This window comes from Hippichthys cyanospilos, chromosome 6 (assembly GCF_059441005.1).
Source record: "Hippichthys cyanospilos isolate Australia breed blue-spotted pipefish chromosome 6, RoL_Hcya_1.0, whole genome shotgun sequence".
In the NCBI taxonomy this organism is placed as follows: Eukaryota; Metazoa; Chordata; class Actinopteri; order Syngnathiformes; family Syngnathidae; genus Hippichthys; species Hippichthys cyanospilos.
In genome coordinates, this window is record NC_142374.1 from 24,213,768 (window position 1) to 24,237,414 (window position 23,647).

Sequence of the window (23,647 nt, forward strand, 5' to 3'; positions counted from 1 at the left end):
TGTCCCAAGTACTCTCTTGTTACCCGCTGATGAATATTGGATGAAACCCAGGTGATGACCCAGCAATCGCGAAAAGCGGCCAACTCACTCGGGGGGAAGAAAATGTCTCTCCGAGCCAAATCCCAAACGGACCTGCGTTCGTCCGGCTCGTCCGACGACGGCCTCGGCAAGTCGCTGACCATGAGCGGCGTGCGATTCGGGACGGGGGCCGCCGAGGCCCCGGAAGGGGTCCGACTTCTTTCCAGGCCGGCCCGGAGGCCCCTGAGAGTGGTGAGGCCCGTCAGCGCCGCCGCGAACTCCAACGCGTCCTTCTTGCACATCAACCACCTGCAGGGAGAGCTGGTTCGCAAGAGGAAGGTACGCTAGGCACGCCGATATCAATTGTATCACGATACAGCCGTTGTACGATAATTTACTAGTGATGAAAGTATTTATCGATAAGTGCCACACATGATTGTGTGGGGAAAATATACCATCATAACCAAAAACACAATACATTTTGATATCAATATTTTGTTCCAACCCTAAAAGAGGGAATTCTTTGAGTAACACGATACAATGGCGATCTGATGTAAAAATATATCATAAAGATATGAAAAAGAAATATCAATAGGTTATCATACTTTGCCAATATCATGATACTATGATAAGTCATCCGTAGTTGTAAAAAAGAAATTTCCACAAATACTTTAGCAACATGGTACATGATTTGAGTAGTATGATACAATTTCATACTAGAAGTGACAAAAAAGTCCTCTGTAAAAAATGATATACACTACTGTAATAGTGTATGTTTTAATAAAGTAATGCTTGTGATTAAATAGTACTAAAACAATCCATTTTCTTTTTTTTTTACTTGTTTGCTCAGGAGATCGAATATCCCACACGATATCATTGTAATACATAACCATTGATATCAAGTGTCACGATACAGGAAAAATTACATCGCAGGGAAAGTTTTTATTATTAGAATATATGTATTTATAAAATATATATTTATAATATATAATAGAATATTACTGTACCTGAAGAGGGAAAAAAAACCCACTAAAAATAGTACATATAGGAAGTACCATTATAGACGATACCAATAGCTAATATCACGATACTTGATCCTGGCATTTGTCTTCAAAAGTCGTCAAAATTCATAATTTTCCTCAGCTGTTGCCATGTCATTTTTTTGTCTACGGTCACCTCCGGTTTTGGGGCGGCCTCAGGAATGCGAGGACCTGCGAAAGGAGAACAAGTTCCTGTCGGACGAGATCCACATGGAGAGGATCACCATGCGCTCTGAGAACGAGCTCATCATGAGGAACCTGAGGAGCGTCAACCAGGAGCTGCAGGCAAAAGTCAAAGACGTACGCCGTAGCGGACGCTCGGCGCGGTTCGGACCCGGATCGAGTTTCGGCCCTCAAACGGCACCTTCGTGTTTCCCAGCTGAAGCAGCGCCTGAGCCAGAGCCAGCAGAGGGCGACGTTATGTTCGCGGGCCGCCGACGAGGCGGAGGAGCGCCGAGGCGAGGCCGACAAGGGCAGGGCCCTCGCCGAGGCGCGCGCCGCTGCCGGCCAGCGGGACCGCGAGGAAGCCCGGGAACAAGGCACCAGACTCACCGAGCGAGTGGAAGAGCTCAAGAAGGAGGTTGAAACACGAACAACCGTTTTGGAACGCGTTCAATGAGTTAACGATTATTTTGTCGTCAGCGCGCAGATCTTCAGCTGGTTCTGGTTCGGATAGAGAAAAACCTGTTTGAGACGCAGCTGGAACTGGAGCGAGCCACCGCTGACAAGCAGGCCCTGCAGCGGGAGAACCAGGACTTGCAAGAAGACCGAGATGCCCTAAGACACAAGCTCAGACAGGCCACTGATGAGAGCCACCAACTCAAAGAGAGGCTAGTAAAAGAAATAAAAAAAATTGTGTATATATATATATATATATATATATATATATATATATATATATACACATATATATACACATATGTATATATACACATATGTACATACACACATATATATATATATATATATATATATATATATATATATATATACACACACACATATACAGTATATACATATACACACACACACACATATATATACACACTTATAGTATGTGTATGTGTGTATATATGCACATATGAAGAAAACACCTTGTTGAAAGACGAAACTGGTCACGGCCATACCTTAGCTTTCTCTTGTTAGTCACATGATGCTAACACCTATAGCTTCCAAAACAGTAGCCCAGATTTCAACCAAAATAAGTCAACTTAAAATGCTAGCTACTTTTGTTAGCTACAAAAAGCTAACTGCCTTTCACCGTAATGCTGGTAGTTTCAAAAACGAAATTTTTGCTATTAATGGGTGTCAATTGAAAATCTTGACAATAGCTTCATTTATTAGCCGCACAATGCTAACACCTGGACTTCATTTCAACAAATTCGGTTTCTTGCTGAGCTGATCAAAACATGGCGCGTTCCCAGCGAGGCGGAATGGCAACGTCAGGCGACGGCGGCGCGGGAAGCAAACGAGCGCGCCGAGCGGGGTCGCGAGGAGGCCGAGGCCGAACGACGCCTGGCCGAGCGGGAACGAAGAACCCGGGCGGACGAGTGTCGCGACTGGAAGGAGAAGCACGCTACGCTGGACGGCGTGCTGAGAGCGCAGGAGCACACGAAGGCCATGCGGCGGGACAAAAGTGTGAGGAGGCTGCAACCATACACACTCAAAGTACACTGCTAGTTTTTTTAATACATTTTTCTAAAAGAGTTTTTTTGTCAAGTGTCAGGCTAACATCAAGAGCTACTTCCTGTGCATGACCGAGAGTGACCAGCGGGTGAAAATTCTCAAAAATCAAGACGGTTCACCCAAAAATTTCACGGTCATTAAATCTTGAAAGTGTCTTCGTTTTATGGTTGCAGTCTTTTAATGTAACTTTTTTTTGTGAGGCAGGAGGGCGACCCTGTTTACATTTCGACCACGCCAGAGGTCAACCCTGAAGAACCTGAGAGGAGCTCGTCTAGGTATAACAATCGGAACCTTTCACACAACTCCAGCCAAAACCTTTTAAATTTTGGTCAATTTCCTACCCGATTACAATTAATCGGATTTTTCCAACAATTGTTTTCAACAGTGTAACAGTACTTAGTAAAATCTTGGAATTAGAATAAATGCCAGTTATGGATGCAAAATTAGCAGAGTTCAGCTGCTACAGGACGTAAATAGATCTTTTTAGCAGATGTCAGCAGGAAGTAAAGATTCTCTTTTTTTCTTTCTTTTAAAAGCTTTATAAAATTTTGCATCTGAAAGAGTCAATGAACTGTGTGAAAGGCACTGACAAAATCTTACGATTTCATTCAAATTAACTTCGGGTTTTAGTTGCAAAGATGGCAGAGGTTCTCTGGCATAGGAATTATGTAATGCTTTTTTTCCTTTAAAAATCTTTACAAAATTTTGTCAGTGAATACCTGTCAGTAAACCGCGTGAAAGTCATTGACGTTTTAATCTGTAAATTTCAAAGTCAAACGACGCGAGTAGCCATTAACAGCTATTTGCCTCCCCCTAGTGGCCAAACCACTTCACCTCAAATATGTCCCGTTCGCCAGGACCGTTCTCCGCGTGAGTGCGCCGAACCGGCCGAGGGACGGCGGGCCGTTCCGCTTTGACGAGCTGCCCCCTTTCGAAGGAACGCGGCCCGAGTCTGCGACGGGCCAGCGCCGAAGCAGGAAGCAGGTGGACTACTTCTGGATCCCCACGGACCAGGATTAAGTCCTGCACCATTCAGACAAGCGATGTTGTTATCGGTGTTCATTTACTGACTTTATTGACATTAAAGCAGGTGCACAATCATGAATGAGTACAATGATGTTCACTTACAATGATTCAGCAGTTTTTTCTCCCTCTTTAGGTAGGGAGGGATGAGTAAGCGGTAAAATAAGAGGGGGTTAATTTGCAGCTTTTAATTCCAGAAGAGAATGACCATCATGATGAGCGTTGTCCTTTTTTGCACGTGTACTTGGGGATTATTTAAGCGTGTGAGCGCTGAATAACAATAAATCTCGAGTGAAAATGGGCTTTAAAGGGAAAACGACGCCGCGGAGCGAGCGGAACCACTCGGTTTCCTCGCTTCTCAAGTCAGCCACTGGAACGCACCTGGATTTGTTGTTTTGAACCGCAACTATAAAAGAAAAATAAATCCATCAGAAGACGCCGACTAGTTTGTTAACGTGCCTTGCTAAGCGCTGCTGTTTTGGTTAGCGACTTGCAAAGGTTTTGACCCAGGGATGCTGACGGATCGCTCGTCAAGTGACTTATTGGGGCCTTGATTTGAGGAAATACGGTACTAAGCGCTGCGCATGAGGGCGTTAGGTTTCGACAAAAAGGGCACAAACCTAAAAGAGGTAGAAAGTCACCGGTGACTGAGAAGGAACTTTGACACACACACACAAAAAAAAACGATTTTGCGACCTTTGATGTTTGCACCAAGGTGAGTTAGTCAAAAGGAGGAAGAAGCGTTACAAGGAAAAAGTCACTCCACGCGTGGCCACAGATTGGGAGGAAGAGGCCTAGGTCTAGCTTTAGACGCGGCGTTGTCACTCGTTAGTGGTTAATGGATGCGGAGGTGCGCGCAAAGGAAAAGGCAAAGTGTCGTCTCGCGTGGCGGGCGCCTCTTCAATCGCCGTCGTCCTCCGACTCTTCTTCCTCGGCCGTCTCCAACCACGTCAGCCACTGATTGACCTGAAGGAAGAGCGCACGCACTTACATACGCAAAAACTTTTAACTCATTCACTCCCAAAAACGTTTTTTTTTTTTTAAATGAGTCCAGAAAACCAGGGCCAGATATCCATTTAAACATATTTTTACATTGTCTTTGTGTTGGGCTTGAGGAGGGTCTAAAATTGAGTGATGGCGAATTAGTTAAAGGCAATCTGTAATTTAAATTTAATTTTTCCAAGCAGTACTCATATATATATATATATATATATATATATATATATATATATATATATATATTACCTGGAACAAAGCTTTTCCCTTCCCAGGGAACTCCTGTGTGATATCTTCTTTCCATGCGAGGAAGGCTTCTTCTTCGATGATCTCCATGTCGTAAAAGTTGACAAAGTAGCGCAGCAACATGCCTTTGGAAACGACACAATTAAATATATAGATGGGCGATACAGATCCACTTCATTAGGTATACAATCTAATCAGGTTTTACAGGAGTAAGCAAACAAATACGATAAGGTGAACACCCAAATAGTAAATCACCCAAAACCTCACAAACTTGATGGCTCCGACTAAAGCCACAGCTCAAAATCTAAGTTTTTGTTAGCACCGAAACTGAACCAAAGTCAGTTAGGCTATCGCTTTAATAGTAAAAAAAAAAGTTTGGGGCAATGTGCAACCTGATTGTTTTACATGCTATCATAAACATATGAACTATTGTATTTCAGGCTGATATTTGTAACCCACCAAAGCAGAAGCAGGCAGTGTGCGTGCGCTTTCACACCAATCACAATTAAACTGGGGTGTAGCCAATCAAATGGCCAGCTGCTGCGGAGGCGTACCTTTGGGGAAGCTGCTGGCATTGCAGTGCACCTGCAGGGCGTAGAGGGCGCTGACCTGCAGCTGGGTGTGGTCGTGCAGGAACTTTTGCATGACAGGTTTGAAGGCCAGTAGCAGCGCCTTCTCCTGCTCCAGCTGCTCCTTGGAGGGGGCCGAGAGCTGCTCCTCGTCCTCGGCCACGCACAGCTCCTGGGCAATGTACTGCAGGAAGCTGAGTTGAGGGGACATAAACAATAATATAAGTTCAAAGGAGCTTGCAAGTTGCTGTGGCAAGAAATAACACCAATACACTTACAGATTTTAACATGAAAGATGTTCAAGATTTTAACATAGCTTAGCCACTTTTCTCACTGTTTTTATTTTGTTACGCTTTTGCACCTGGTCATGAGGATGTTGACAAAGCCTTTGTCAGTATGGAGCTTGGGGGAGATGTTGTCCTTGATCCACTTGTATATGGACTGTGGAGATGGGTCTGCCGTGATCTGCTTCAGCAGCTCCTTCTCCAGCTTGAGCAGCGGGAAGAGGAAGCTCAGGCCCTTGCCCTCCAGGATCTCCAGCATGCGATCCTTGTTCTGGTCGATTTCTGTAGGACGGAGGCGGGGTTAGCAGAAGCCACTGGGTTCCTTCCAGTGCTCAAGACAATTCAAAAGAAAACGTCAGCTTTCCAAATGCCTTAACGCTAACACTAAGCCAGGTCGGAACTCCAACGGCCATCGACTTGTTCGCCGCCATCCGTTCATCTAAGATCCAAAAGCCCGATAAAAACAGATCTTGCGATGTCTACAGCCGTCGACAGCAGTGACTGGAACCCACCTGGGAGCATCTTCTGCATGTTGACTTTGCTCTGCTGGAAGATGTCGGCGAGCCACTCGCGGTCCTTCAGCTTGGCCGTCTGCTGCAGGCAGAGGAGGAAGAGCGGGAAGTGGGTGCCGTTTTCCAAGGGGTGCGCCAGCTCGGCCACGCTCAGAAGCTCGGCGATGACTGCCCGCGCCGCGAACTGGGCCAGGTAGGACTTGACCAGGGGCACGTCCACTTCGATTTTGGGGCACTGGTCGAGGACGCTGAGGAAAGCCTGGAAAAAATGAGAGACACGTGACTACGCGACCTCGCTAGTATAGACAAAAGGAGAGCGTTTTGCTATCGTGCAGACCTGCATGAAGTTCTCAGCTGTGATGAGTCCATCCAGGCGCAGCGCGTGGATGAGGGTGCTGGCGTGCTCCTTGTCCTCGTCGGGTCGGTCCAGGGAGCACACGATGATCTTGCTCAGCATCTCCGGCAGGAAGTGCTTGGGGGCTTTCATTTCACGAAGGCTGCTGACCGCCTCGCTCAGGTTCTTGCTGGTAAAGTACTCGCTCATGGTGGCGTCCTATAGACAAGAATCACTGTCATTTTTTTTGTTTCACTAAACTGGATTTATCAGTTTTGGGTTCCTTGAGGCAACCACTCAACATCTCCTCAATCACACTTCCAGGAGAGTAAGAAAACACCAGAGTGTCAAACTGGGCAATTGTTGGAGGACCCACCATCATTTTCAGCAGCTCCTCCCTAGCAGGAGGCGGCTTTTTGTTGGTCTTGGCAGGCTTCTCTTGAATGGGCGGCGGGTTGGTTTTCAAGCCAAGCTGAGGGGGCTGAGGTGAAAAGGGTGTGTGATTAAAATACAGGGTGTTTAAAACATAAAATGCTGAAACTGTGTGCGTATAAGTCTTTTGACTTATACAAGCCCTAAATTACAAGCATTTAAAGTTGGGTGCACTCGGTGAGTCAATATCTGTGTGGAATGCCAAAATATACAGTATGAGACAGTTTTGGTTCACTTGAGGAGAACTGAGCAAATCCGGAAAACCTAAATTGCAATTTATAAACCCAAATTCAAAAATGTAAAATGGTATTGCGCTTCATTTGTACGGCCGTGCGAGTACTGATGCAAAGTGTGAAATGAAAATGATTCGGAGCATCTATTTTAATTTTCAAAAAATAGATTTAGTAAATCAATTGGCAAGATTTGTCATGAATTAATTTTGAAAGTCAAGGTAGCATTGCACATTTTTGGGGGGTACCCAGTTGACTTACTGACCTGTCCCAGGGGTGGCGTTTGTGTGCGAGGGGGCTGTGCACTGGGAGGCATCATGGAGGGTATCTGTGGGGTGAGTTTGGGGACCTGGCTCTTGTTGAGGAGGAATGACTGAGCCGGCCGCAGGCTGATCTGCGGGAGGAACGTGCACACGCGTACAAAAAAAACAAAGACATTTGTCTCACATTTGAACAGAAACGCCAACTGCGCATCAACTGGGGCCGTGCCCTCAGATCTCATAATCACAGTCAGCGGACTGCCAACCAGCGTGAGGAAGAAGAGCAGAGGAAGAGGGAGAGAAAGGTGGAGGAAGAGAGGACCGGCGGCAGTTTGCTTCCTCAGAATAACGCGTCTTTTTATCATCAGTGAGCACGGGGAGCAGGTGAGGCAGAATTCAATTTGACGGAACGTTACCTCATCCGCATTGAGCTGTCCTTTCTTGCTGAAGCGTGGGGGCAAGTCCTTGGACTGGACCTGCTGCTGGGCTGCGTGGTTCTGGCTCTGGCTGAGGAAATGCTGGTTCTGAGCCTGCGCGGACAGAGGACGGACCGTGAGACGCCTGGGACGAGAGGACGAGTCGAAGAGGTGAGACGCCGGCTGACCTGGTTGGACTTGACAAAGGAGGACTTGGGCCCGATGTCGAACTGTGACTGCGGCTGAGGCGCGATGTGGCCGCCGTGGCCGTTGAAGAGCGGATTGGAGCGATGGCGGCCCATGGTAGGAGAGTACCTGTCCTGAATGACTCCTGGTCCTGTTCCGATCCCGCTGCCTGAATGAGAGCCATACCTATCGACTTAGCAGCTCATATATTACGGATGTCATAAAAGCTGTACAATGACTTTTGATAGGGTGACATTGTTGTATCTTATTTCATGTTGTCATTTTTTTCAAGTGTAAGGAAGTCTGGACGTAAACTGTAGACACCGCAACATGTTGACCAAAATTGACCAGTTTTAAAATAAAAAATAAAACCATGGTTTTCCTTGTTTTGTAAAACGCGTGACAGCTGAATATTTTCCTTGCCAAATTAACTAGCATAACTGGAAAGTTCACACTTATGTTTTATTAGGTGAGAAATCCATAAAAGTGGGTGGAGTGGTGGTTCATTTCCCTGACAAATCATACCTGGCATTTGTCCAAACATGTCAGCCAATCCGCCCAGTGTCTCCCTGTCCAACTTCATTCTGTTGGGCATGAAGGGGCTTTCCAGGAAGAAGTCCATCCTCATGCCCTGCGACATTGGTGCTGGGATGAAAACGCCCAAATCCTGAAAACACAAAGACGTCAGTTGCAAGGAAGGGCAAGAGGTTCCCTGATCTTTCTTCTTCTGCTCGTGGTTGAGGAGCGTTCATCAAGAGTGGCTGACCTTCACTGCGTCCTGTCGGATCTGGTTAATAGTCTTTGGTCCGTTGTCGAGGAAAGCCTTGCGGGGGACCCAGTTGTTCTCTCGCAGCTCCACTGTGTCTTGCAGCAGGAAACGGATCCTCGCTGGCAGATCCTTGTTGTTCATTAAGGATCGCATACGGCCAAAGTACTGATCCATTAAAGACTGCGCCAGCAAAAAAAAAAAAAAAAAAGTCTTTGGTTAACAATAAAGCATTTACTGTACACTATGCTAAATTAAAGGGGCCGGAACATGAAAAGTCAACTTTTTGGAGCTTTTAACCATGTTCCAATGTTGATTTTTCACCCTAAACACCTCCAAAGTATTTCTCTTCATTGATGCATTCATAAGCATTCTTTGATTATTTTGCACTCTCACGCCGTCCCCAGCCGTGCAGATTGAAACAGCTTGAAGTTCGCTCATGATGATAGAGGAGCGCGACGGGAGCAATTTGCAGCTCCCTGCACCGCCTGTGCAAGTGAAAAGAAACGCCCACACTATCCACGCCTTTTAGTTTCGTTTTGGTTCCGGAGCTGAGGGGTAGAGATATTGCACCCAGTCGGCCAAGTAAACAGCAACGTTACATTTATTAGCGACAACATTTTACTGTAATGTGTTTGGTCAACATCAGTAGTAAATTAATTCATCTGAGGGCGGAACTATTATTAATAATAATGGGTTCCCAAGGGGACTGATTTGATAGGAACGTGCGAGTGCGGGATATGAATGCCAATAAAATGCCTGTTTTTGGGCCTGTTATTCAGGCTGTTAGACTAGTCTTAATCAGCCGCAAGCGTCGTGAGGATGAGCGGTCAGAATGATGGATGGATGCATGTTCAGCTGCAAGACGGCACGGTAAAAGCAAATAAGTCGTTTTACTTGCCGGTTAGAAAGATCGTTACCGTAAAACTCATATATAATAAAATTAAGCGCCAATGTGCCAAACATAATTGATATACACTTATTACACAGTAGAGAGTACTTAAATATAATGTTACGGCCCCTTTAAAACACTCAATCATTCTATGAACTTCCGCTTTAAGGAGTAGGTCTCAAAGCCTTGAGGACTGGGGTTTCAGTCTCATTAACAACAAATGAGATGTTTTTCGGTGAGCAAGAGTCTCAAGGAATTGGAAGAATCCTAAAATATAGTGACAGAGACTGAACAGGCTTTTTATGTTGCATGCCCCAGTGCCTTAACTGGTTGTCATGGTAACTAGAGGGCGACTGGGCCTTTGCATGAGGGAGGGATGAAGGGACGCCCAGCAAAATGGTGTTTTAATTCTTTACAATTTGTATTCTTTGACAAAGGCCTTTTATTTGTTTTTATTTTTTTTTTTTATTTACACCTGGCAACTATGAAGCATGGGGAGAAGAAAAAACTCATAACCGTTACCTTTGCTTTCTCATGGTCTAGTCTCGGCCCGACAGTCCTCATTATCTGACAGAGACACTCCAGATCCTCTCCCATATCCTTAAGTTGGACTCTCTTCTTCTTTTCCAGTAGCTTTGGGAGAGAAAGAGTCACGCGCGGTTTTCGGATTGACATCTTTCCAAAGTGTCGAGGACGTGTACCGTTTTGATGCACTTATGAAGGATAGATTCATGGATGAGGTCGAGTTTGCCAAGTTCCCCGATGAATTTAATGTTGCCAAGCATCTTGATCTTGGCAATGGCTCTCTGCTCTTCCTCCTCAGAAGTAAGAGGGTTGTCATGTTTGTCATAGACTGTGAGGCGAGAGGAGACGCTTCGTCAGAGACGACATGTGAATCAATGCCAATCCCGTAATCAAGTAAGGCTTACTTTCGACATTTCTGGCGCGGTTTTCAAATTCATCTTGAAGCTTGGAAATCAGCAGTCTTCTGAAGGTCTGCAAGCGCACCGTTATTATTGCAGAGTTATTTATTGTATATATTTTTTTAAAGGGACAGTCCACCGTGCCTTTTTCAGTAGTACAGAGTTATTTTTATAATGAATTTGATGTCATGTACATGACGTGAGCCATGATTGGTTGTTAGGTAATAGAGCTATGAGTTCATGTGATATCATTTAGAGCTGACAGTAAGTGGCAAAATGTATTTTTAAAGGCATTAATCATACATGAAGAATCTTTTAGTCATCAAATTAGACAAATTGACTATTTCCTGCTAACAAATGGCAAAAAAGTGGTACTGTGCCTTTACATTAAAGGATAAATGTGGCAAAATTACCGGTCAAAAGCTTAAAAATATTATTTCATGAATTGCTTGTTGATAAGTCATCCAATTTTATGAAGAATTACTGATGGAATTATTTGGTAAATCAAATTAAAGTAAAAACAGGTTTTAGAATTTAGCTCTTCTAAATTTGCCCAAATTCATTTATATACATTTCAAGTATTTTTTCAGTGCGCTTTGGCCTATCAAGAGTTAATAGCTAAATTTAAAATAAATAAAAATTCTTCATGTGTTTGACACCAGTTGAACAGGAAGTCATTTTTAAACTTTTGACCGATACAGTATGCATATTTTCATCCAAGTGTGCAGGAAGGACACGCACTGTGCTCTGCTTTTGGGAAGTTTGGCTCTCGGTTGAAGGGCCATCAAAGTTTGGTGCGTCCTCTGCCAAGCGCAGACATAGCTGAGCATAGAGCGAGCTATACTTGGGCTCTTCTAGGGCTTTGTCCACAATCTGCACGACAGAAGACAAGAGGTCGAGACTCACCTAGTGAAAGTAGGCGCCTGCCCATTGAGCTCTGTGTGTGCGCATGTACGTACCAGCAAGATGACACCTTTAAGGACGAGTTTGGAGTCTACGCCCACGTTCAGGAGCTCAAGGCATAGCTTGTCAAACTTATCAGGCGTGAGTTTATTGAGTATGCTGGAGGAACGAGAACAAACGAAAAACGCGTCAGAGTGCGTACAGAGTATAACGCGGTCATTTGGATTGGACTGCTTTTGACACTGCGCTGCTAAAATGCTGAATAAGCTTTATTGAGCAAAAAAAATTACATTAAGTAAAATTGCCCTTAATGCACTTGGACTGATGATTAGATTAAGACAGGTGCAAGGACCTCGAGTTCCTCGAGAGCCGTATCCTGCCTGTTTTGGACCTCTTCCTAGGACTAGTTTCCTAACCCTGGCTATTAAGAAAGAAGACACATTTGCTTACCCTCTCACTTTCCTGAAGATGGCATCGTGCCGCTCTTTTTCGTTGCTGGAGTTGGCATCTCGTCTAGTGCTTCGTGAAGGAACCCATCTCTGAACGCTTTGCCCTGGGGTTTTCCCCAGGAACTCGCTGCGGAAGCCAACGAGACAGTTTGGATTTCGCACACTGATTCGCTTACCATTTCTTCACATGATAACATAAGTCAAACAACACTACTTTAAAGGTTTTTGGGTGGGGATTCAAGCATCTGCAGGTGACTGCTGCCATTTCAAACCACGATTAAGCTGCCAAACAACGGCTGACGTTGTCACACACCTGTTGCCGACAGTCTTGGGATAGTGCTGAGGTGCACCCCTACCACCTCCTCCCCCCGAAGAAGCACTGCGCCAGGGAGCACAAGCAAAGTCAAGCCATCAGATTTAGAACAGAAAAACAGGCAGTTGTAGAATAAAAGTAGCCAACAGACACAGTTGGAGATTTAATTTAGAAATTCATCATCACTTTAGACCAAGGGTTAACTAAATGAAATCCTCGAGGACCACATGGGTTGTCCGAGAAATATCATGATAGAAAGACATCTGCAAAAGAAATCTAAAAATATTGACGTAGAGGGTGAAATTCTGTAGATTCGGAACAGTATGGGTGTCTCCACCATTAGAGGATCATCGAGAATTACCATTACTTTACGAATCCATTAGGTATCGACGAATCGCTGCACCTCTGAGCTACACTGTGCAGTTTTCAATGCACCAAGTACTTTCATGCTTGAGTTATAGAGATGCACTGACAATGATCTATGGTTGCAGCCTGCTACAGTCCATTTATGGTGACGGTGCCGGGCGTGTACGCTTTATCTAACGCCGCATCACACACACACACACGCGCACGCACAGTTGATGATGTGCACAATGCAGCGGACTTGTGCTGCCATCCCACAACCCGAGGACTCAAATCATCACAAGGCTCGTATCAACAGAACATAACACCCTCCCCCCTCCTCACTTTGGCCCTCCGGCTGCACAAACAGCCATTTTGAGCTTTTGCCACATCCTGCTTTGTCCTCTGCAGTCGGAAGTTATATGGAGGAGGAGGAGGGGGGGGGGATAATATAAATACAGCAAAACACAGCGGATTATTACCTGAAACGAGAAGCACCCCCTTCTGCAATCACACTCTCCACTTTGGCGGCTTGACAATGAAGAATAGTGGAAAGAATAAGGATAACAGGAAGGGATGGGGGGGAAAACGGTGCTGGGTAGGAAAAAGATGAACAATCGGGTAAACAGATGAGCAATCACACACTTCAATCGACAATCCAACAAGATTTTTGTTTTAATTTCATATTTTAATCCGGAGTAGCTTGCTTTGCAGTCTGACCTCGTCACTGACGAATACGCACAATATGAAAGCGCTCATGAAGCGAATGCGACAATGCGCGAATGATGCCGTGTTGACATTAAATTTCTCTGGAGGCAGCCGGGACACGAGTGACAAGACGTGGAAAAAGTCATTTGTGACCGTCTTTGTTCGAACAAAGCACGACCCCCCGTCTCTCTCGGCTAGCCGGCTAATGCTAACAAGCCAGCAAGACTACGTCGCTTGCTAAAAGGTACCTATACAAAAAATAGACGCCATTTGCGATTTAAATTAGATTATACAAGGCGCCTGATTCGACAAAATGGCTAATTTGGTTTGGAGAAGAGAAAATGACATGTTCCAATGCAGAGCAGCGGGGCTAGGAATCGTCGGTAGCCGCCTACGAGATCCCAAATTTGGATAACACTCGAATTTATTACGACTGGATATCAATAAATTGCGTTTATTTTCCACACCGAATTTGCGTACTATCAGAGGCGACGACGCCGTTTTGACCTGGGATTGGAAACTAGCAGCCGGCTTGGTTGCTAACATGCTAATAGCTAGCGTGGCTAGATAGCAAATTTTCACTTGCCAGCTAGCGCGGCGCCATTTTGGATCAACCGGTGCGGCGTTTGTGTCGCGGGGAGGAAAAAAAAAATCCGCCCTACCTTCACCAAGGCACCGTCAGTTTTGTAACTGTTTTGTGACTACCAAGGGGAAAGGGGGGAACGGTGTTAAAGACAAGCGCCGAGTGGACTTTCTGACGGCAAACAGGTTGGCGAGGAGCAGAAAGATGAGCGCAAAACAAAGCGCACGCAACAATCTCTCCCTTTTGCTCGCTCCGGCTTGTTTGCGTTAGCTGCCTAGCCGTTCCGCTTAATGTGGGGCACACGAGTCGCCAATCAAAGCGTTTCGTATCAGTGACGCATATTGTTGCTGAGCCGATTCGGACCAATTAAAAGCTAAAAACAAATTGTAAGGCGTTACCAGTATGCGCAGCAACCAATGGAATGCTTTTCATTAACACGACGGATCGTCCTCTTTTAGTTGATTGACGTCCAATTTAACATCTGCAGTGCAGGCAAACGACTGTTTTTTCCCCCCATAAATCAGAGGTGGATCTGAAATGTGAAAAATAATTAATCAAAATAAAATAGTTTCTCATTTTCAGCACAGTATACGTAAATTATTCAGTTGTGAGTCATACTAAACACAATTCTAAAATTTCAACGTATGGTAAAACCTTGATTACTTGCATTATGGCTAGAAAACACACAGTGGCTTTTAGCCAATGAAATATTTGATGGAACTCAAATGTATTTTATTACCTCAAAAATTGAAATGCCAAATTTTATTAAAGGATGTATGGAAGCTGAATTTACGATGTTCTGGATGCCTTTGTGATCACATTCAAGGTCTCTTTTTCACTCTACATTCTGTATACTGTACTCTTGTCTACTATGTTTTGATAAATTAATAATATTTCATATAATAACATGCCAACATTTTGGAAAAGCACATTTTAAGCAAAAAATAGGCTGGGAGTAAAATAAAATAAAACGAACATAAAAATGATGTTTTAAAAGTTTCACGTTGTCATGCGAATTTGCCGAATAGATTACAGTACCAACTAGTTTCCACTAGAGGGCAGAAAAGTCTTGAGAAGAAACTTGGTGGAAAAAGGCAAACAAGGGCCTCATTATGGGATGTACCCATAAGACCCCGTTTAAAGCAACAATCAAGCACACCAACCTTAAAGCAATTATCGCTTCAATTAGCTGTGCACCTTGCTTCCATATCTGAAACAGAAGAGAACGAAAAGGAGATGGAGCTCAGCTGCGCAGCCCAAATTGATTCGTGGCACACGCTAATTGTTTCAGCGAGGCATAAACCAGAGAGTATTCAAGCGTGAGGCTAAAAATATTCCAGGAATTAAACATGCCGGCCATAATACAACAATACAGTTTTAAATCGAGCAAGAAAAAAAAGCAGTCGAGTCAGTCCTCTTTAACAAGACCTCTGAATTTTCAAAACAAGAAACAGACGCCGCTAAGGAGCTAAAATGGATCTCAGTGTTTCAAGGCGTGACAAGCGTGACCTTATCCAAACGTGGTCTTGTTATAACAAAGCGTAAAGCTCGGCCATTTTTTTTTTTTTTAACATTTGAATCCATCCTCGGGGGCTACACACAGCGAAGCGGCCATTTTCCCTGACTCGGATCTCCTCGAAAGATTTCTTGGCCTCCACCTCGACGCTTCACCTACGCCGACGCGCCCTCCCACGTGTTCCCCTGTTCATGACCTTGGGGGGCGGCGCGGGAAATGAGAAGCAAAAGTCGATTGCTGAATTCCCTTCCGAGGTGCGGTGACCTTGCTGACATGTTTCTGCGGAGCCATTGTACATGGAATACAGTCGTCTTACAAAGAATGCAAACGCAGGCAATATATTCTTGCTTCCATATGCAAGTTGCGTATGTGCCAAAAAGCCATTTTTTTTCACTGTGCATGAATCTTGAATCAAATTTCAAACACAACATTTTCTTTACACTCATATACCTCAAAGGCATTTCAGATCAAAGGGAAAGCATTGAACCAGGGAGCTGAAATTTCACCCAGATGGTGACAATATGCCATCCCTTGGGTAATATACTGTAAGGAAGAAAATGAAAAAGAAAAAAATGGTCAAAATAATGCACCAGGGTGATTACTGCATTTGTGGAAAATGAATTAAGCAGCAAAATCCACTCATTTTTATGTATTTTGTCATGTGCTGTCGTTTGAAAATGACACCGCAGTTCCTCAGAGCTTAGGGAGCAACTAACAACCAATCATAACTCAGCTTGCAAACGTCACATGACCTCGATGAGAAAATAACTGACCCGTGATTGGTCATCATCTTAGTGAGAAACTGCGATGTCATTTTCGATTGACAGAGGCAAAATGGCCGCCCATGATAAGGATAAAAACAGGTGGATTTTTCCACCTAATTCATATACTGTACCACAAGCGCAAAATTATACAGAATGCTGAAAACTATGAATACAGAACACGATATTCATTTCAACTTAATTACAAATGAAAAATCGTCATTTGTAGCCAATGAACTTTTTTGCAAGTACATTTAAACAGTATGTAGCAGGAGACGATTTTACAATCAAAAAACAGAAGTTAGAATTCAGAAAAATAGCTTATCATTTATGAAATGACCCGAAGTAAATAGCACAGTAGTGACTTTTGCTGGCTAAAGCAGCATCTTTAAGTACGCCTGCTTTGTTAAAACGTGATCAGTAGGAACGAAACTGTGTCCTTGCGTTAAAAACTGAATTTAAAGTAATCCAATGTTTCTCGCCATCCTATATGGAGCAGCTAGCTGCTAACCACGATACTTTGCCACTCTTAATCGAATCAGCTGGAGATATGATAAACTTTTACATGACCCTCTCCGTTTTAGTAGTATTTGGTGGATGGACTCGGACGGTGGTTCAGTTTGCTGGCTTCTTTTTTAAAAAAAATAATGCCGTAACAAGCTTAGTTAACACGAGCTGCTGTGAGCTGCAAAGGGCACTGGCTGCTAACCCTCTAGCTCAGTGGTTCTCAACCTTGTACCCCCTGTGAAATATGTTTTCAGCAGAGTACCCCTTAACCTATGCAAAGCATTTTTGGCTTTAAAAAAACAAAACAAAAAAATTAAAACATGCCGCCAGTGTTTGGCTAGATCTTCCTCGAATAGTGTCGAATAAAAATAAAAATAAGCAATGAATTTTTATGTTTCCGGTTATAAGAAGCACCCATACTTTTGGCCTTCATTTTTTTGAAAAAAGTGTGTCATATATTTGTGGAATTACGGTATCTGTCCACCACATACGGCTGATGCATGGCTCTGACATATAGTAAAAACGATATTGAATAGTTGTCTACTGTCGTGACTGATATTCATACAGTAGGAATCTTGAGCACATTGTTGTTATTGTGTTGGGTGGTCTTTTGTGCTGTGAAATAGAAGAGAACAGAACAGGAATGAGCTGGTTTGGCTCGGTTCTGGTGTCGGAGAGAGATAACCTTTTGTCAAACCGCGCGATGAGTCTGTCAGATAGCGCGTAATTGATAGCGGGGGAGATTGAAAAAGAAGATATCGCCGCCGATTATCGATTTCCGTGTGAAGAGGGTCACCTGGAGCGAGCTGTGTCAGAGGGGCGCCAGCGACCGTGGCAGATACTTTATTAGAGGCGAGGAGCGTAGCATTTTGAAATTATAGTTTTTAAATTAGGGCATTTATATATATATATATATATTATTAGCATATTTTGTTGTATATATTTTTATTGTATTGTATATATACACTGTATTACATATATTTTTATTAAAAAAATATTAGCATATTTTATTATATATATTTTTATTATGTTATATGTTGTAAAATATATTATATTTAATTTTTTGCTATTATATATATTTTTATTATATTATATCATACAGTATATATCAGATATAAAGTGAGCTCACCATTAACGTCTGCTAGCGTGAGTTAAATGTACAGAAATTACATTAGTTAAATCTATCATATACTGTATCTGAATTACACACGCTATGCATTTCAATACAAAATGTTAATTTGATACATATGAGTACTTATCAATGCAAAACCTTTGCACATGCTAACATATACCAAGACCTGGCACATACGAAAATGCTAACGAGCTAAATGCATGCAAGCTAGCGCTATATAACATGCTAACATTAGCTAGCATGTTAGCCACAATCACAAGTTATTGGATCAACAAACAAACTCATTTTGGGCATATTATCGTAAATGGCAACATTTTTACAAAAAAAAGTACAACTTACAGACATTCCCGGAATTGATTTCACAGAGAGACAGAACAATGTTCGTCACCGAAAGTGACTTCTTTCAAATGAAGCCAAATGAAGCCACTCCATCCTTCTTCACTATGAAATGTAATGTCAAAAAACGGCCAGGAGCGGCGCCAAAAAACCATGATCGAGCCAAACCAAACACAAATGAATTGAACTGTTAATGTATAAACTAAATCCGTTTTATCTGTCCGGATGCATCTTATATTTTAGGAGAAATATGGTAATTCCTCCAGAAATAACACCTTTTTTTCCTCGATGACGAACAATTGTCATTTTTTTTTCCATTTGTGACATCAGTCACAGTGAGCGGCGGAAAAAAAAGGCACTCTCACAAGCTATCCCCACGAGTTTAAAAATTGTTTGACATCTTTCTGATAAGACGACCAATTCTGATTCCGGCGTTGTAGTCCAACCTGATCGACTCATTAACTGATTCAACACAACCAGGCATGAACTCCTAATCTTGTTATCCCTCACAAAACACCTGCTAAGGTTCCAACGTGAGGCCTGCAGGCTCCGCTGAGCTAATCTGCCGTTTCATTTGCCCGCCATCTTTATCTGAAGCATGCAGATCAAGGCAAACATTTGGCTTATTTGTCAATGAAATCCCGATGGCCGCGTCACACTCTGTGCCTTTAAGATCATTAAAAGTCCAACACGTGGCTGGAGCAGCCAATAAAAAGCTTTTATTAATAGTACACACGATGTTTGAAGTCACAGTTAACATTTTGAATGGCAAAAAAAACGTACAGTATTTTTCAGATGAAAACGACTGTAACACAGATTGAACATATCTGCATATTTTCAACATGACACCCACACAATCTGGTTGTTAGAATACTGCACCGACACAACAGTAACATGCCCGATTGCGTCCAGTAGTGGAGTCTTCCCCCTGGCATGCGAGTGAAAAAGAAGTTTAAACTCAAAATTAACACTGATAGTGTCTTCCTCTGTCTCCCTTTGTTTACTGGTGGCTAGTAAAAAAACAAAACACAAGGTTCACAAAGCATGAGAAAAAAAGTATTGGGTTTTAGTCTGAAATTTATGGTGATTTGTTTCAAATCACGCTTATCTTAAATCATTTTTTTCCACTGCCCCCCATAACGTTGCCTACAACAATATTTGATTGTAGGCAACATTACAAACTTGCCTGATCACCGAGAAGTTTTTACAATACTTTGACGATAAGTGATTACTTTTTAAAGTTTTAAAATGGCCCTTACGTCTTTCTATTTTTACCCCCTCGGAGGTGGAATTATTTTTTTTTTTAATACTTTAAAATTTATTATCGTTACATTTTTTAAACACTTAAAAAAAGCTATAGTCTGGTAACATAAAGAGATTTTCAAAAATATATAAAAATTATATTTTGGAGAGAACATGAATGACAAAAAATTCTCCAGGACAGACCGCATTATGACTCGCGGCATATTCTTCACTTCGCGCTAGGACGACCGAGTATATTATTCATGTTTTGTTTTTTTTTTCATTGAAATAGAACCTATTTATTTTCTCCAGAATGGCAGAACCTGCCGGATGTTCCACTCGGGGAGCAAGTGTCCACTTCGTTTACTCTTTCCATTTGTTAGGCTGTTGTGTGGACGTTGCGCACCATCTGCCGCTGTTTCCTGTCGCAAGATACGAGACAACTGCTTGAAAAATACGATTTATTACAGGCGTGAAAGGGGTGCTTCTGGTGGTCCGTTTGACCTCCTTTTGGTTTCACCTCCTTTCATCAAATGGTAAACAAAAACCAACAAAAACAGGGCCACATTTACGCTATTTTTTTGGAGTGTAACCTTCTGTTCTTCAAATTAAAAAAATTTTTTTGGTCCTATTTTTTAGGTGGTGTTGAAGTGGTAATTTTGGACTAGAAGCCACTAATTTTTTCTCAGGCTTTGAACCCTGTGGCTTATACAGTCAAGATCAGTTTTTTTACTAGCCACCAGAGGGCAATCTGGTAACCAGAGAAGTATTAATTTGAGTTTGATCTGCTATTTTACTCACCATCGGAGGGGGGAATTGCCACTATTACATACAATCGGGTATGTTACTGTTGTGTTGGTTCAGTAGTTTAAATATCTGAGTATGTCAGCGTTGCGATGAAAATATCTTGGTGAAGTTCTTCTTTCTAAAAATGCAGGCATTTTCCGTTTGTGTTGAAGGAATGATGCTCCTGTAACGGGCGGTTAAAAGTACACTATTATTATACTGCATTGCGATTTATAGTCAGAAAAATACACTACACTGGCGTATAAGCCACGCCCCCCGAAATGTCACAGAAAATTGATTTTTGTCACGGTTTATAAGTCACAGTTTGTAACATCAGATATTTACACAGCATGGAAGTTTTTTTTCTACTTTTATTGTTTATTTAAAACTATTTTTCCAAACTTCCTTGTTACAGCAACTTCACGCCTTCCAACACAGATTGAACACTTTTAGAAACAAGAGCACCACCAACATATTTAAAACACAACAACAACAACAACAACACCTATAGAAGAATACTGCACCAACACAACAGTAACGCACCCGATTGTGTTCCTATTGGAGAGTGCCCCCTGGTGGTGAGTAAAATAACTGCCCAAACTCAAAATTAATACTTTGCTAGCATCTTCTTCAGTCCTCCTTTCTTTACTGGGAAATTTCCATCTGGTGGTTAGTAAATAAAGCGCAGATAAGACACACTGGACTATAAGAGTTCACCGCATGAGAAAAAAAAAAGCAGCGGCTTCTAGCTGTAAACTTATGGTAGATTTTTTTCCTCCTACTCTGTACCTTTTACAGTGATTTTTTTCCTTGCAATTAAAGCGCTGTGAAAGATTGTCACCTGACCCCTTTTTCTGTTTGGAGGCTGTTGCAGGCCCAGATGCATCAAAGGCAGTAAAACCCCCACCGGGTTCTATTGATCCACCGCTGAGAAGATAACCTACTCACATTTGGCTGGTTTTAACCGCCACGCTGTCTGCAGGAGATTTATTCATCGGGCGAGTCCAACCTGCTGCTCTTTGTGTTGAGATGTCAAATCGCCCGCTTTCTATCCAACGGGAGTCTATCAAAAATGGGCTACATTTGGACTCGACTACCTTTCGGATTCACTTCGTCTTCAAACGTTCCGGGATTATTCTTTCAAATGCGTGACGTTCAAGAGACGGGGTTCTCGGGTCACGTGATCCGGCTCAGTCGGGCGTGAGCTCCTATTTTTAGGGCTTGGGGGCTGGCTGCGCATTAAATCAAATTCATTCGATTAATTTGTCGCTCCGAAAAGCAAATATGTGAAAATGAGCTCAATCGTGAAATCGACCTTTGGCGAAAGCCGCGTCATGATGGATGAGTAGTTTACCAGATATGTTTACGATAGTTACTGACTGCTTATCTTACTCAGGGCCGGCCATTTTCCAAGCTACCTTAACACGGGGGTGTCCAAACTGAAGCCCGAGGGTCATTTGCGGCCCGCCGTCCACGCTTTCGTGGCCCGCGACATTTACTAAAGTTACATTTTCACATCTTTGCATTTTCACATTCGTTCCGCAGTTGGGCTTGTGAGGTGAATTCACCGCATGGCGGGCAATCCAAACCGATGATGAATAGCTAATGCGTTTAGAATCCCAGGTAAAAACATCAAAATTGTACATACATATTCAAAGTTGGTACCAAAATAGTATAGTATGTATATATAATATACATGTATACAATCAGAAAACATCATAAAGAATTTATTTACCTTTGAGTGGCGCTTGTTTTGCCCATATTTCCTAGTAAGGCTAGCCTAAGCTAGGCTAGCTTCAGATTTCTTGATCATCTCCAGCTTTGTTTCCATATAAATCATCTTCTTACATGGCTAACCCTTTCAACTTTGGATTAAGCAGTAAAATGCACTATACGCTTTTGTAACCACTCGCGATAGAAGAAAGCTTTACCGTTCCGCCATTTTGAAACGATTGAGGCCGAGCAATAGCAGACCAGCATTGTTTTGACGCGTTGCATGAAGGCATTGACGACAACAGAAAATAAGTGCAATTACCTAAAAACGCCAGCAGATGGAGACAAAACAGCACAAATACAGCCAACCCCCTAGGGTCATGACAGTTGTTTTTTTGTCACAAAATAGTGAAAATACCATAAAGAGGGGACGAAAAAACACAACATGAAAAAAAACGTAAGCCAGGGACACTGTAACACGGGGGTCCACTGTAATAGAAACGCTGGATCAAGAGTAGGGAAATAGATCGGAATTGTATTGATGTGAATCGGTTGAATTATGTGGAAAAAAAAAATCTGATTCATTTTCAAAATTTCAACGATTACTGAATGTGTAAGCAGGGAACCATTCAAAAAAGTGGTCACGTAGCGCAGGAGGAAAACGTGCCTGCTACTGCTGCAGAGCTAATAAAGGTGAAATACGCCGAGTATTGATCATGTGACCATGTGATTGACTCCCCCGGGGGTCCACGCGGGGGAGGGGGGCGGCCCCCCTCATGGCCCATATCCGTCCGTATCGATCGACGCTCGCAGGCTGGCTACAGCTGCACAACAACAACACATCTACTGCCAGAGACCTTTAACCCCTAATTGCTTGCTGACTGTTAGCAAAACATCAATGCTAACATCAAGCTAACGCCTCCGCTCCCCAACGGCGATCCTAACCACTAGCATTTTTAGTTATATTCTTTCTTACGTCTTTTGAAAATGGGCTTACAATACTCAAAATAATTAATTAATAAAGACGGAAGAAAGATTATGACTAAGTAGGGCACGCCGCATTATAAGGTGCATAGAATAGAAGCTACAGTAGTGACTGGGGTTGCGTCACTAGATCCCCAATCTTTTTATCACCATGGACCAGAGATTTTTATCGTGGACCGATTGACACAATATAGTACAATTACAACACACCGTTATTCATACAAACAAATATCGCATAAAAGAAAATCAAAACACAACTCACAAGCGATTCAAACATGATATTTGAGAAAAATGACGAAAATGTTCAACTGTACTGTGTCCTTTTCTCTCCATTTTGTTTTACTGTGATATTCATGAAGTCTTTTTACGATATTTTTTTTATCGCCCAAGCAGCGAAGAGAAGCGTGCAAGTATGACATTTCGCAAAGGCGTTTAAATGGCTGCCATTCTTGCTTTGATATTGAATAATCCTTGAGCATTTTCAAGGTCTTATTTTTTTCTTTTTTATTGCTAAAGCAACGAATATCAAAAAGATTGTATGCCCTTACCACTGTGAAGG

General features: G+C 42.9%; 2 protein-coding genes and 1 non-coding gene across 3 annotated transcripts; 1 reads left to right on the plus strand and 2 right to left on the minus strand.

The window, feature by feature from the left end:
- Positions 1–102: 102 nt before the first annotated feature.
- On the plus strand, positions 103–3,764 carry LOC148422917 (uncharacterized). Its single transcript, XM_088416465.1, has 8 exons — positions 103–357; positions 1,218–1,358; positions 1,438–1,638; positions 1,701–1,892; positions 2,487–2,696; positions 2,779–2,877; positions 2,949–3,019; positions 3,602–3,764. The coding sequence occupies exons 1-8, from the start codon at positions 103–105 to the stop codon at positions 3,762–3,764; spliced, it is 1,332 nt and encodes a 443-aa protein (XP_088272591.1).
- A 38-nt stretch (positions 3,765–3,802) lies between these two features.
- On the minus strand, positions 3,803–14,649 carry eif4g2b (eukaryotic translation initiation factor 4, gamma 2b). Its single transcript, XM_088416463.1, has 21 exons — positions 14,510–14,649; positions 13,303–13,414; positions 12,479–12,544; positions 12,167–12,292; positions 11,773–11,875; positions 11,555–11,686; positions 10,820–10,886; positions 10,592–10,743; positions 10,413–10,523; positions 8,999–9,181; positions 8,758–8,899; positions 8,235–8,401; positions 8,047–8,160; positions 7,636–7,764; positions 7,085–7,189; positions 6,712–6,927; positions 6,375–6,633; positions 5,940–6,144; positions 5,564–5,772; positions 5,013–5,134; positions 3,803–4,733 (listed from the first exon to the last, which is right to left on the minus strand). The coding sequence occupies exons 1-21, from the start codon at positions 14,541–14,543 to the stop codon at positions 4,668–4,670; spliced, it is 2,820 nt and encodes a 939-aa protein (XP_088272589.1). The 5' UTR covers positions 14,544–14,649; the 3' UTR covers positions 3,803–4,667.
- On the minus strand, positions 7,856–8,005 carry LOC148422919 (small nucleolar RNA SNORD97). Its single transcript, XR_015866041.1, has one exon. It is a non-coding gene; the product is annotated as a small nucleolar RNA SNORD97 (small nucleolar RNA).
- Positions 14,650–23,647: the final 8,998 nt, after the last annotated feature.